Below are 14486 nucleotides of genomic sequence, written 5' to 3'. Positions count from 1 at the left end.
TGTATTGGAATACAGAATGTTTGCAGACACAACAAATTATGAAGGAGTCCAATGGAAAACTGGCCAATTTTGATTGGAGATGGATTGCAAAAACCCTCAGGGAAATCTTGTTACAACTGGTTGGTATGACCAAAGCTGATCACTTGATTTAAGATTCTAAACAGAACTGTAGAATCTAAGATGCTATTCTTGCATTGTAAGATCATAAGAAGTTCACTGGATTGTTTCCCGGGATAAAGGCATTGTTGTATGAAGAAAAGTTGACCAGGTTGGACCTTTGTTCATTAGAATTTAGAAAGACCTATATTCACTGGAGTTCAGAACAAAGAGAGATACTTTTTTTATCTAGCCACTTGATCATTTAGTAGATACTGAAAAGATGTTTTTCCTCATGGAGGAATCTAGAATGATAAGCCCTTTTTTACAAAATAAAGAATCATTCATTGAAATGATGAGGAGGAAGAATTTTTTCACCCTAAATGTTATGAATTATTTTGCATTTCAGAGAACTGTGGAGGCTGAATCATTCAGTACATGCAATAACACGGAGAGAGTTCTGATCAATAGGGGAGTCATAGGTTAACAAAGCAGAAAATACTAGAATTCAACAGTTCAAGCAGCATCCGTGGAAGGAGAAATATGTTAACATATTGGTCAGGGACACTTAACGATTATGGAAGGCTGGCAAGAAAGTAGAGCTGAGCGATAGATTGGTTCAGCCGTGATCCTTTTCAATGTTAGAGCAGACTTATGATGTCATATAACCTACTTCTCTTTATAATTTATATATTCTTGTTTGTATTTAATTATTAAGACTGTTTTAATATATATAACAATGAAAGCTATTCACTGATTCTTGAAATATTGAAATGTTTCTGAAATATATTTTTATTATTTACAGAGTGCAAATTCTATAAGGCGTCCTGTAAGTAAATGAGAATTTTTTTAACTAAATTTGGATATGGCTCACTTCATGTTGTTAGCAACATAGGATATTTATTTTTGTAATTTTGTTCACCCAGTCTCATTGTTTTTGCCACTAAGGTGCCAGGAGGAAACTCTGGATTATGCTTTAAAAAGCTGAACATAACCTCACGTAAACACAGAGTTCTCATCGATAGACTTGACAGACTGGTGAGTGTGAAACAACAACATTTTTGCTCATGACTTTTGTGTTAATTTCATTAATTTACTGATATTACTAATAAGTTACAGATGCAAAACAAACATATTATCTAGATAACAATGAATCAGAATTAGGTTTAATGTCATTGGCATATGTTGTGAAATTTGTTGCAATTTCCATCTGAGCTGCTCGCATAAGTTGCCTTCTTAATGGCGTCCCAGAAACGATAACCCATATGAAAAATAAACTGCGCAAACATGAGGAAATCTGCAGATGCTGGAATTTCAAGCAACACACATTAAGGTTGCTGGTGAATGCAGCAGGCTAGGCAGCATCTATAGGAAGAGGTACAGTCTCTTCCTATACATGCTGCCTGGCCTGCTGCGTTCACCAGCAATTTTTATGTGTGTTGCTAAATAATAAATTACCTTTTCTTTACCATTCTTGTGATGTCTGATCATTTCATGATTTTGTTTTTACTTATTTCACAAAATTCACTCTCCCAGCTTTGGGGAAAATGGTTCATGAGTTAATCAATCATAAAATATGATACCCTTGACAAAACAGAACTACACTCAAGAAGCATTAGTATTTTCCTTTTGCCTCAAAAGCTGGCAAAATATTGGCCTTCCAGATCTATTTGGTGCAAGGAACTATTCCCAGTCCTGAATGGATTCATTGGGCAGTTCTGTTTTCTAGTGTAGGGGCATTGAAATTTGTTAAGAAATAGGTTGAGAAGGAAGAAGGCTGATGAAAATAATGTTGAATATTAACAAAATATTGGTTGGGTAAAGGCTGGAGAACCATACTGCACGCTTCACTTTAGGAAAGATGTAAAGGGTTTGGAAAGAGTGTAGAAGAAATCTACTGGAGAGATTTGGCACAAGGAGAACTTTAGAAACTGGAATTATTCTCCTTGGAACTGAGTAACCTCTAAGCAAATCTGATATAGTGTTCATTAGCGTATAGGTAGGGCGACATGGTTGCTTAGCAGATAGTGCTACACTATCACAGCTTGGGGCATTGGAGTTTTGAGTTCAATCCTGGCATCCTCTGTAAGGAGTCTGTACATCCTCCCCATGGAATGCGTGGGTTTCCTCTGGGTGCTCTGGTTTCCTTCCCCAGTTGAAAGACATAGTGGTTAGTGGGTTAATTGGTCAATGTAAATTAGGTTAGGGTTAAATTGGAGGGTTGCTGGGCAGTGTGGATCAAAAGGCCAGAAGGGCCTATTCCACGCTGTGTTTACAAATAAATAAACAAATAAATAAATAAATGGATAGGTATTTGAAATCTTGAAAGATAGAGACAGGATATATAGAGAGAAATGCCTCCTATTGGTAGAGAGGTCAAGAACTAGGAGATATAGAATGAAGGGATTGGCAAAAGAAACAAATATGACATAGGATTATTTTCTAAAGGTAGGTAGGAAATGAGTGACGAATTGTGGAGGTAGATAGCATGCAGTAGATTTCTTGAATTGAACTGTTATGAATTTGATGAGCTGAATTGTTGTCTCTCATAGACCCAAGATTCTGCAGATAGTGGAAATCTTTTGCAACACACACACATACACAATGTACTGGATAAACTCAACAAGTTGGGCAGTATCTATGGAGGGGAATAAATAACTGATGTTTCGAGCTGAGTCCCTTCATCAGGACTGGAAAGGAAGGGGGTAGAAGCCGGAATAAGAACATGGGGAAAGGGGAAGGAGTACAAGCTGGTAGGTGATAGGTGAGACCAGGTGAGCAGGAAGGTGAGTGGATGGAAACCACTCTCCCAACTTCTTCTTCATCTTTCTGTAAACCATTCCTGGGAAGCAACTTGGAAAGAAGGTGACTGAGTGTGGGCAGGATGTGGGTCTTGGTGTGACAGAGGAGCAAGAAATTGCAGATGAACTGCAGGTAGGAAAGAAAATAATTGAGATATGACAGGGACTCGCTCTCAAAGACTTTACATCTCAAGTTCCCAATATTTGTTTCTTATTAATTATTATTTATTTTCTCTTTTGTATTTGTATAGTTTGTTGTTTTTCGCATATTGGTTGTTTGTCCAGCCAGTTGGTTGTGGTCTTTCACTGATTCTATTGTATTTCTTTGTATTTCCTGTGAATTGTCTGCAAGAGAAAGAATCTCAGGGTAGTATATGAACTTTGAATAAGAAGTTGGAGGAGGGGAAGGAGTACAAAGTAGACTCATGCCATCTGACAGCAAAAGATTTCCTATTTGTCCAAAACTGTGGAGTTTTTGACATTAGATTAGATTATTGGATTATGAGGACACTCAGTCCTCGTTTATTGTCATTTAGAAATGCATGCATTAAAAAATGATACAATGTTCCTCCAGAGTGATATCACAAATAGAACAGGACAAACCAAAGACTAACACTGACAAGACCACATAATGATAACATATAGTTACAGCAGTGCAAAACAATACTATAATTTGATAAAGAGCAGACCATGAGAATGGTAAAAAAAAAGTCTCAAAGTTCCGATCGACTCCTGATAGTCCTGATGGCAGGCGGCAAAAGGGAGAAACTCTCCCTGCCATAAACCTCCAGGCGCCGACAACTGCCGATGCATTGGAAGCACCCGACCACAGCCGACTCTGAGTCTGTCCGAAAACTTTGAGCCTCAGACCAGCCCCTCCGATACAGCCTCCTGAGCACCATCCTCTGCTGAGCGCCTCGACCCCCCCCCCCCACCCCGCCCGCCGAGCAACAGGCAAAGCCAAGGACTCGGGGCCTTCTCCTCCGGAGATTCTGGATCACACAGTAGCAGTGGCAGAGAAGAAGGCATTTCAGAAGTTTCTCCAGATGTTCCTCCGTGCTCTCACATCAGTCTCCATCAAATCAGGATTGTGCACGGCACCTTACTTGACAGATAACAGATATTATTTCGCTGGAGTGGCCACTGTGCACTGCGTCGCACCGCCATCTTCTCCTCCTACACAGTCTTTGTCTAGGCATTGCAAGTGAAATAAGATAATAAATTTTATGTGTTTTTATGAATTTTCTATAAATGTTAAACTTCAAGAGTTGGATATCTTCACTACAGAATTATACCCAATTATTATAGTTAGCATTAATCCGAATGACTCACTTTCAAGGACTCTACAACTCATGTTCTCAGTACTATTTATTTACTTATATTTTTATTTGCACAGTTTGCCTTCTTTGCAGATTGGTTGTTTATCAGTCTTTGTGTGTAGTTTTCCATTGATTCTTTTGTACTTCTTTGTTTTACTGTGAATACCTTCAAGGAAATCAATATCAGGGTTGCATATGGTGACACACAGTATGCACGGGTAATAAATTTACTTTGAAATTTGAAAGAAAGTTATTAAAAAACGAGCAAAGGGAAACTGTAGCAATTGGTTGTGGCTGACTGAGAAAGGGTGGGGTGCACCGAGAAAGGTCCCGTCAGGGTGGGGTGCACCGAGAAAGGTCCCATCAGGGTGGGGTGCATTGAGAAAGGTCCCGTCAGGGTGGGGTGCATTGAGAAAGGTCCCGTCAGAGAGAGGTGCACTGAGAAAGGTCCCATCAGGGTGGGGTGCATTGAGAAAGGTCCCGTCAGGGTGGGGTGAACTGAGAAAGGTCCAGTCAGAGTCAGGTGCACTGAGAAAGGTCCCGTCAGGGTGAGGTGAGCTGAGGAAGGCCCCATTGGTGTGAAGTGAAACTAAGAAAACAAGCAACCAGAGAGCTGAGGACTGAAAAGGAACATAATTGATGGGAGCTACGGAGAAAGGAGGTGATTGTAGTGAAGCTTAGCCGGGAAATGAGATTAAATAGAACAGTGATAACTGTAAAAATTGGCAAAGGTGAAAGATGGTGTGAAATGGGAGGTCAGCAAATGGGAGAAGAAATGGTTGAGAAGGGAATGACTAGAAAAAGGTGCTCAGGAGATTGGAATAGAAAAAGAACAGGGAAAATGGTAAGAAGGAGCAGAACAATTAGACAATTTGAAGGTTACAATGGGGAAGGTGACTGAGAGGAGGAAACAAAGGAAGTGGGCAGGACTGTAATTTTAAAATGCATTCGGAAGGAAGGTGAACAGTGGGGATGACCAGGATCTGCAGAACTGCAATTAAACTGGGAAAAATTTGACACAACAAAGTAAACATCTTTGAGACTTGAATTTTACCATAAGCCAATCAAAGGTATAAAAATCTGCAATCTCTGCCAGTTTTTAAGTACTTGTGGGGTAGAATTGAAGAGTCCCATATAGATTCCTACTGGGCCTAGTGGAAGTTCTCCAAGTCAGCAAAAATTCATAACGTTCATAATTGAGTTTATTTAGTTTAATTTAGAGATACAGCACAGTTACAGGCCCTTCTGGCCCAACGAGCCCATGTGACCAATTAGCTACTGACCAACACCTCTTTGTGGGAGAAAACCAGAGCATCCGGAGGAAACGCACCAGGAGGACAGACCAACACTTTTACAGAGAGCGGCAGGAATTGAACCTGGTTTGCTGGTGCTGAAAAGTGTCAAACTAACTGCTATGCAATAGTGTGCTACTAATTTTGAAAATTAAGTACTGTGACTTCTGTTAGCTTATCTAACCGTAGACTATAAGGAGAGGGCGAGATGGCATTGCGGCTTAAATACATATATTGCAATCTTTTTATATTAGTTAATCAAAATGCATTATTCCACTCAGATTTTACGAAGTTTTTGTTGTGTTTATTTTATTTACAGACAACAGTAAACTCCAGACCTGCTCGCCTCCCCTTCACAAAATTGGGTTTCCACATAGAGGACACTGGAGCAATGTACCTGATTGGAACCCCAGCTGGTGTGACTATTCAGTGGTATCGTAGCACAGGCGTCATTGTGTTGGAATTTGGTTTGCCTTCCAACAGAACCAACGGAACTAAAGGCTTATGTGGTGAGTGTACCGTAGATGCAAGGCCTAAAGACCCTTAAAGGGACAAAAAGACAATAAGTTGGTGCAATGCAGGAGACCAGCACAGATTGCAAAGCAGGTGGGTGGTGTGGACACAAGATTTATTCTTATGTGGCAGGAGATCAGAGGTTAGGCATCTCATGGGACGTTATCAAAGTTCAAAGTAAATTTTATTATCGAAGTACATATATTTCACCATATACAACCCTGAAATTCATTCTCTTATGGGCATACTCAACAAATCTATAGACTAATAACTATAACAGGATCAAAGAAAGACAACCCAACTAGGGCATTCAACCAGAGTGTAGAAGACAACAAACTATGCCAATGCAAATATAGATAAATATCAATAAAAACAAGAACATGAAATGAAGAGTCCTTGAAAATGAGTCCATTGGTTGGAACCATTTCAATGATGGGGCAAGTGAAGTTGAGTAAAGTTGCTTAGAAGAAGGATGTCCTTGAGGGCATCTCAAAGGAATGGACATACCTGCAGCTTCCCTAGCCACACCCTAGGTACTGTAGTTGCATCAGTCAAAACCTATGCCATATATGAAGGTTAGAAAATACTAAATGCAACTCCCAGTTTAACATGATTGTGCTTAATAATTTCAATTTTGTAGTATACAGTTTCATCATTCATACAGCATATATACCACACAAAACTTTCCGAAACATGCTTTGAGTGCGTATGAACTAGATTCAGATAAAAGTTTGTCACAGTGACTTAAAAGGTTTACACTGTACAATAGTACTCTAGCCAGTTTAAATGGACATAAAAGCATCTGATTTAAATTAGTGCTGCTCAACATTTTAAGAATAATTGAAAAGAAGGAATTAAGAGGTTGCTGCATTTTCCAAAAAAAAATCATGCTACAGCTGAGTCTCAGGTTTGTAAGTGATGACATTTATCTAGTTTGGTAATAAATTTACTTTAAACTGTGAACTAAATTGACAGAGTAAGCAAAGTCATAAATTGTTCTTGTATCAAACAGCATATTCAATATGGATCAGTTTAACTGTCGACATTGAAATTACTATTGCTGTACTTATTGTACAATGTTCAAGTTTACAAATTAAATAGAAGAACATAAGAAAACAGGAGCAGGAGTAGGACACTTGGCCCCTCAGACATAACCCATCATTCAATATGATCTGCCCCAGGCCTTAGAAAATAGAACACTAGAGTACAGTACAGGCCCTTCTGCCCATGGTGTTGTGATGACCTTATAACCTACCCTAAGATCAGTCTAACCCTTCACCTACATAATTCTCCGTTTTCCTATCATCCACATGCTATACGGCTTATCTCCTCTTTTGTACCAGTTCCCAATAACCTTCACTTCCCAGATTTTTCAGAATATTATTTACTTCTTCTTTAAATATCCCAAATGATCCAGCCTCCACAACATGTAGGAGTAGAGAATTCCAGAGATTCACCACATATCGTCATAGTCATAGTCGTACTTTATAGATCCTGGGGGAAATTGGTTTTCGTTACAGTTGCACCATAAATAATTAAATAGTAATAAAACCATAAATAGTTAAATAGTAATATGTAAATTAAGCCAGGAAATAAGTCCAGGACCAGCCTATTGGCTCAGGGTGTCTGACCCTCCAAGGGAGGAGTTGTAAAGTTTGATGTCCACAGGCAGGAATGACTTTCTATGACGCTCTGTGCTGCATCTCGGTGGAATGAGTCTCTGGCTGAATGTACTCCTGTGCCCACTCAGTACATTATGTAGTGGATGGGAGACATTGTCCAAGATGGCATGCAAATTGGACAGCATCCTCTTTTCAGACACCACCATCAGAGAGTCCAGTTCCATCCCCACAACATGACTGGCCTTACGAATGAGTTTGTTGATTCTGTTGGTGTCTGCTACCCTCAGCCTGCTGCCCCAGCACACAACAGCAAACGTGATCGCTCTGGTCACCACAGACTCATAGAACATCCTCAGCGCTGTCCGGCAGATGTTAAAGGATCTCAGTCTCCTCAGGAAATAGAGACGGCTCTGACCCTTCTTGTAGACAGCCTCAGTGTTCTTTGAGCAGTTCAGTTTATTGTCAATTTGTATCCCCAGGTATTTGTAATCCTCCACCATGTCCACACTGACCCCCTGGATGGAAACAGGGGTCGCCGGTACCTTAGCTCTCCTCAGGTCTACCACCAGCTCCTTAGTCTTTTTCACATTAAGCTGCAGATAATTCTGCTCACACCATGTGACAAATTTTCCTGCCGTAGCCCTGTACTCAGCTTCATCTCCCTTGCTGATGCATCCAACTATGGCAGAGTCATCAGAAAACTTCTGAAGATGACAAGACTCTGTGCAGTAGTTGAAGTCCGAGGTGTAAATGGTGAAGAGAAAGGGAGGCAAGACAGTCCCCTGTGGAGCCCCAGTGCTGCTGATCACTCTGTCGGACACACAGTGTTGCAAGCACATGTACTGTGGTCTGCCAGTCAGGTAATCAAGAATCCATGACACCAGGAAAGCATCCACCTGCTCGCTGTCAGCTTCTCCCCCAGCAGAGCAGGGCGAATGGTGTTGAACACACTGGAGAAGTCAAAAAACATGACCCTCACAGTGCTCGCTGGCTTGTCCAGGTGGGCGTATGCGAGAAGTCCCTATGTGTCTCAATTTTAGATGAACACTTCCTCATCTTGTAACTACATCCTCATGTTAGCGGTTCTCTCATTAATGGAAACATCTCAACAGTTAGTCTATCCTTTCAGGATCCTAGATGGTTCAATGTGATTACATCGCATTTTCCTAAATGGTACAAATCCAATTTCTTTAACCACTCATGATAAGACGATCCTCATATCCTAGGAATTAATCTCTTCCGTATTTGCTCCAGTGGCAGTATATTCTTTCTTACATGAGGGGACCAAAATGTGTGCAGTAGTCCACTGTAATAAAAGCAATCCACTTGTTTTGAAGCATGGTTCAGCTAGAAGTTATCAAGGAACAATTATGTATTTGAAAGCATCATATTATCTAAATGGGAGAATATATAATAATATAATTCTAATTGTTTTTGGAAGGGTATGTGGAAAGTAAAAATCTATCAATATATGCAGATTATGACAAAGGAGCAGACCCATTTCCACTCACCCTTTCCTCATACATCATTATCTCACCACTTCCTCTTAAAGACTTTGACAATTTGGCAACTATGGTTGTGTTCATACTGACAACTCTCTAACATTTGTGGAAAGGCTCATACTTCACATATGGTGAGAACATTTTCACTCAGAGGGAATCCCAGTCAGAATATTGCTGTCTTTAATGATTCTGCAATACAAGTACGATTCGGTGAATTTCCCTGGATTTTGACAAGAGGAGGAACCTTTGATAGATTTTATCTGAGCTGAGAAGTTTGTGATATTGAATAAAACATTCATAATTAACACACTCGTTGCATTCAGAGAGACATGGAGTCATAGAAGAGTACAGCACAGAAACTGGCCCGTCAGCCCATCTAGTCCATGCCAGCACCATTTAAACTACCTACTCCCATTGACCTGCACAGAGACCATAGCCCTCAATACCCCTACTATCCACGTACCTGTCCAATCTTTGCTTAAATGTTGAAAATTGAGCTCACATGCACCACTTGTGCTGGCAACTCATTCCACACTCTCACAACCTCGAGTGAAGAAGATTCCGCTCATGTTCCCCTTAAACTTTTCACCTTTCACCCTTAACCCATGACCTCTGGTTGTAGTCACATCCAACCTCAGTGAAAAAAAGCCTGCTTGCATTTCTCCTATCTATACCGCAGCACAGATTAACAATTATAATCTGTGACTTTCTGGTCTTATGTGGAATATGCACAGCATTGGATAGTAACTGAACTGCCAAACACAAAATTGCATAAATATATGATTATAAATAATAATTAAATAATATTTATTAGTTTATAACTCTGTCATAAACCATATTTTTTAAACATTCATTGGGAAATAGTGGTTTCTACAAACAAAACTACGGCAATGTATGGAGGTGAGGTATCATCTTGAATTAACTGGCCATTATAAAGTAGCCATGAAGTTAGTAATATTAATGCAAACACCATGAGCCAGTCAATGCCTGTTTGCTCCAGGTTGCTGCAATGGTAGCCCTGCTGATGATCTCAAGCTGCCGAATGGGACCATTGTCACAGAAGTAGAAAATATAGGACTTTTTCTTGAAAGCTGGATGGTCGAAACGTCTGGACTGGAGAGAGATTGTTTTCGTTGTCGAAAACAGAACTGCACCATTGGCAACTGTACTGCTTGCTTTGAAATGTTGAATCAAAATCCTTGGATCCTATGCCATCAACACGTAAGTGGAGAAAATCTCCATCCATTCTTGAATTACACATTGTTCCAGTTCTTGTGTAACAGAAATATACAGAGTTGTACTTGTCATAGTCATACTTTATTGATCCCGGGGGAAATTGGTTTTCATTAAAGTTGCACAGGTGCATTGTGCATAGATGAAAAGTTAACAGTTGTTTTGTTTTTCACTGCCCTTTATGGTTTGAATTGATTTAATTTTGTGAAGTGCATTCAAGTAGTAAGATTGGACTGAGCAACATAATATAGGAGAGCAAATTAGATGGTTTCGGCAATAATCATTGCAGAAGGAAAATGCACCAGGAAATCAGTTCTATAAATCCTGAGGCAACTCAGTAGCTTTCAGTCATCTTTGCATTCTTGAGCACATTACAATATACATTTTCAGTTTGAAATTGCTTGAGTAGGTAATTCTAATGTAATTCATTTTCTAGGAACCCTAGCTTCTGATGTTATAGTACAGTAGCAAAGTAATTTCATGAAAATCAAAAGAAAAAGCTGGAAACACTAACAGGTCAGGCAGTATTTATTGGAAGGGACAGCACTTTTCAAGGTCATAGGCCCTTTGCTCTTTGTCAATGTTCTGAAACGTTACTCTTCCTTTTTTCCCAGAAACGGTGCTTTATCTGTTGAGTGTGTTTCCTATGTTTTCAATCTCCAGAGATTTTGTTTTGATTTTCATGAAAATTGATTCTGTGATTAGTAATATTTTATATGTATAAACTAAGTAGAAATGAAATATAACTATTTGGAGGAACATTCATTGTTGGTCTATTGGATCAGAAGATTTTGGATAAGAAGGTTCCATTAAGTTCTTGTTCATGTCTGTCCTGTTCATGTTAAGGTCACTCCAGAAATATTTTGTGAACTCTGGATTAGAGATTTTCACTATGTGACACATCAGTGTGATGCCCTGGCTTTATATGCAGCTGCTTGTAATAAATACAATGTCTGTATTCCATGGAGAACTCCAGAATTTTGTCGTAAGTATTACTTTTACCATTATTATAACCGTCATGAAACTACAGTGCTTAATTCTTCATTCTGCTTGGAAGGCATTAGTTTATTCAACAAATCTTCTTAGATTTACATACAAAGTGAAAATGAAGAAAATGTTAGAGTGGAGTTTATTTCTTGCTATTTCATAATTATTTTGAGTCCCAATAATAGTAAAAACTTTATGCAGTTTTACTGAAATTAAGTGAATGTATATGATGAAAGATTTAATTTGGACCCATTAATCCAATAATCGTATGAAAAGTAATTAAGTGATAGCAAACTATTCCAGTCTGCAGTCCTGTTTTGCATTTTCTGATATGATTCTGTTTTCCTGGTATCAACTCTCAGGTAGGCTTTCTCTCCAAACTGACTACATATGTAATTCAAAGGTTCAGTTATTAAAGTTTCATTTGTTATCTAAGTATGTATGCAGTATATAGCTCTTAGATTCGTCTTCCCTGAATAGCCACAAAACAAAGAAAACCATGGAAGTCATTCAAAGAAAAACATCAACTCCCCACACAAAAAAAATTGTGCAAACAGCAACATCAAATCTCCCCCCCCTGCAGAATAGCAAATTGTGTGAACGGCAAGAACATCAAACCCCAACCCCCTGCACAAAAAAACTAACAAATTGCGCCAAATGGCAACACCATCACCATGTGGAAAAAACAAGCAATGGCAACGAGGGCATCAACCCGCCCCTCCCATGCAGAAAATAAATCATGCAAACTGCAAGAACATCAAACTCCAAAACCACCCCCACCCTGCACAAAAAAAGCTAACAAATGTTTTCTGTACCCTGACTGGAAGTGAAAGAATGATCGGGAATGATTGCTCCATTTAAAGAAATGCCGCAAAGCCTTTCAAACTAACCCACCACCACGTCTCCCAGTGGATACCTGCAGTCAGCTTAAGCAAAAATTTTATTGCAGTTTCCAAGCAAGATGTCATTGTCTAAATGTTTCCTGTAAGACTTTCCCTAAATATCAAATTACTCGTCCTTGCTTTACTGTTCTATTGGATTAAAGTATTCAAGAGTTATTTTAACTCACTGTAACTGTAAATGAAGCTATGCATCTTGTTGTGATACAAGCAGAAATATAACACGAAGGCATTAATAAGTACATTATTATAGCACATGGCATTTTCTTAAAACTTTTACAATAAAAAATCACAAGTACAATTTTGATTGAATTATAATTGTGTAGAATTTTTAAAGATATTTTAAAAGGACTCATCTTAATAGTATGCATTTGAAATTGGTTTTGATAAACAGCACCACATAGTATTTTGAATTATAAAATATTCTTAGGTAAAATGTCTAATTTTAATTTGATTGCTTCAAGGTTACATGTTTAAAATTATATTCTTACATTAATTGGCTGCATCACTATCTGGTGGGGCGGGGTGCTACTGCACACGATCAAAATAAGCTGCAGAGAACTGTAAGCACAGTCAGCTCCATCATGGGCACTAGCCTCCATAGTATCCAGGACATCTTCAAAGAGTGATGCCTCAAAAAGGCAGCATCCATCATTATGGACCCCCATCACCCAGGACATGCCTTCTTCTCATTGCTACCATCAGGAAGAAACACACACTCAATGATTCAGGGACAGCTTCGTCCCCTCTGCCATCCTGTTTCTGAATGGACATTGAAACCATGAACACGATGGATGCTATCTCAATACATTCTAATTTTTAAAAATTTTTCTCTATTTATTTAATTTAACTATTTTATATATGTGTGATTCACAGTTTTTTTTCTTTTCTTCTCTTATTATACATTGCATTGTACTGTTACCGCAAAAACAACAAATTTCACAACATATGCCAATGATATTAAACCTGATTCTAATTCTAGTTGATTCCACTTTTGTGCCTATAGCACTTAGCTGCCCTGTTGGCATGGAATACCAACCTTGTGTGCCAGCTTGTGAAAGCAAAATGTGTCAGAATAAGGACTTCTATTTGGAACACGACCCCACCTGTTCATTTATCAGCGAGAGCTGTGTCTGCCCACGAGGGACTGTGCTGCACCAACCAGATTCCAACTACTGTGTTTCCGAAGAAAAATGTGGTTTGTATTGTCTGAAAATACTTAGCAAATAAAAATGATCCATCTGTATCCTAAGATTATCAGTTAGGATTTGAGCTAACCTCCTAATCAGCAATTATCTCCCATTTAATTCATTTTAATATAGTAATGAATTTAGTGTGTACCATGACATAATTCACAGATCCCTTGTCTATAATACAGGTGAATTACAAGAAAGTGAATGCCTTTGTCTGTGTAAAGATGACTGGTATACATTGAACAAATTAGTGCACTTAAGTTCAAAGTAAATTTTATTATCAAAGTACATACGTATATGTTGCCGTATACAACCCTGAGATTCACCACCTTGTGGGCATACTCATCAAATCTATAGAATAGTAACTATAACAGGATCAGTGAAAGATCAACCAGAGTGCAGAAGATAACAAACTGTGCAAATGCAAATATAAATAAATAGCAATAAATATCGAGAACATGAGAAAAAGAGTCCTTGAAAGTGAGATCATTTGTTGTGAGAACAGTTCAGTGATGAAGCAAGTGAAGTTGAGTGTAGTTTTCCTGATGGTTGAGGAGTAAAAGGGGAAAACTACACCCAATTTCACTTGCTCAAAGAGAAAAATAAGCTCCTAAATTAGTGTATTAACTAAATTCAAAATAAACACAAAGCATTATGATCTGAGATCTGACCATCATGTGATCTGAGCTTAAATGTTGAGTTTAACTAATTAAGTCACTGTTTTTTTTTCCAGCTTGCACAGACAATGAAGGCCAACCACGGTCAGCAGGTGAGACCTGGAATGGATCTCATAAAGGGTGCTGTATGTACAAGTGCTTGGATAATGGTACCATCATTGCTGTAGAACCTGAATGTAGTGAAGTCTCATCACCAATCTGTGAAAGAGAAGGAGAGATAATTATTGACGTCATTGAAGAGGGAGCATGCTGTCCAAAGAAGATTTGTGGTATGCGTTACATAGTTTTGTATATAATAGTCTGTTTTTGAAAAACTAAATATCAAGTATGAAACATCGGAAGAGTTTTATCT

General features: G+C 38.7%; 1 protein-coding gene across 1 annotated transcript in view; it reads left to right on the top strand.

Moving 5' to 3' along the window:
• The window catches only part of otogl (otogelin-like), a 171535-nt gene that overhangs the window by 126591 nt on the left and 30458 nt on the right, over positions 1–14486 (top strand). Inside the window, exons 39-45 of the mRNA XM_072269291.1 lie at positions 902–925; positions 1045–1134; positions 5828–6017; positions 10146–10366; positions 11225–11363; positions 13271–13462; positions 14191–14403. Coding sequence (XP_072125392.1) covers positions 902–925; positions 1045–1134; positions 5828–6017; positions 10146–10366; positions 11225–11363; positions 13271–13462; positions 14191–14403 — 1069 coding nt within the window. The remainder of the gene's footprint in view (positions 1–901; positions 926–1044; positions 1135–5827; positions 6018–10145; positions 10367–11224; positions 11364–13270; positions 13463–14190; positions 14404–14486) is intronic.

Source organism: Mobula birostris, chromosome 9, assembly GCF_030028105.1.
Source record: "Mobula birostris isolate sMobBir1 chromosome 9, sMobBir1.hap1, whole genome shotgun sequence".
NCBI lineage: Eukaryota > Metazoa > Chordata > Chondrichthyes > Myliobatiformes > Myliobatidae > Mobula > Mobula birostris.
Note: the sequence above shows the minus strand (reverse complement) of the source record. Positions and strands in the feature narration are given on the sequence as shown.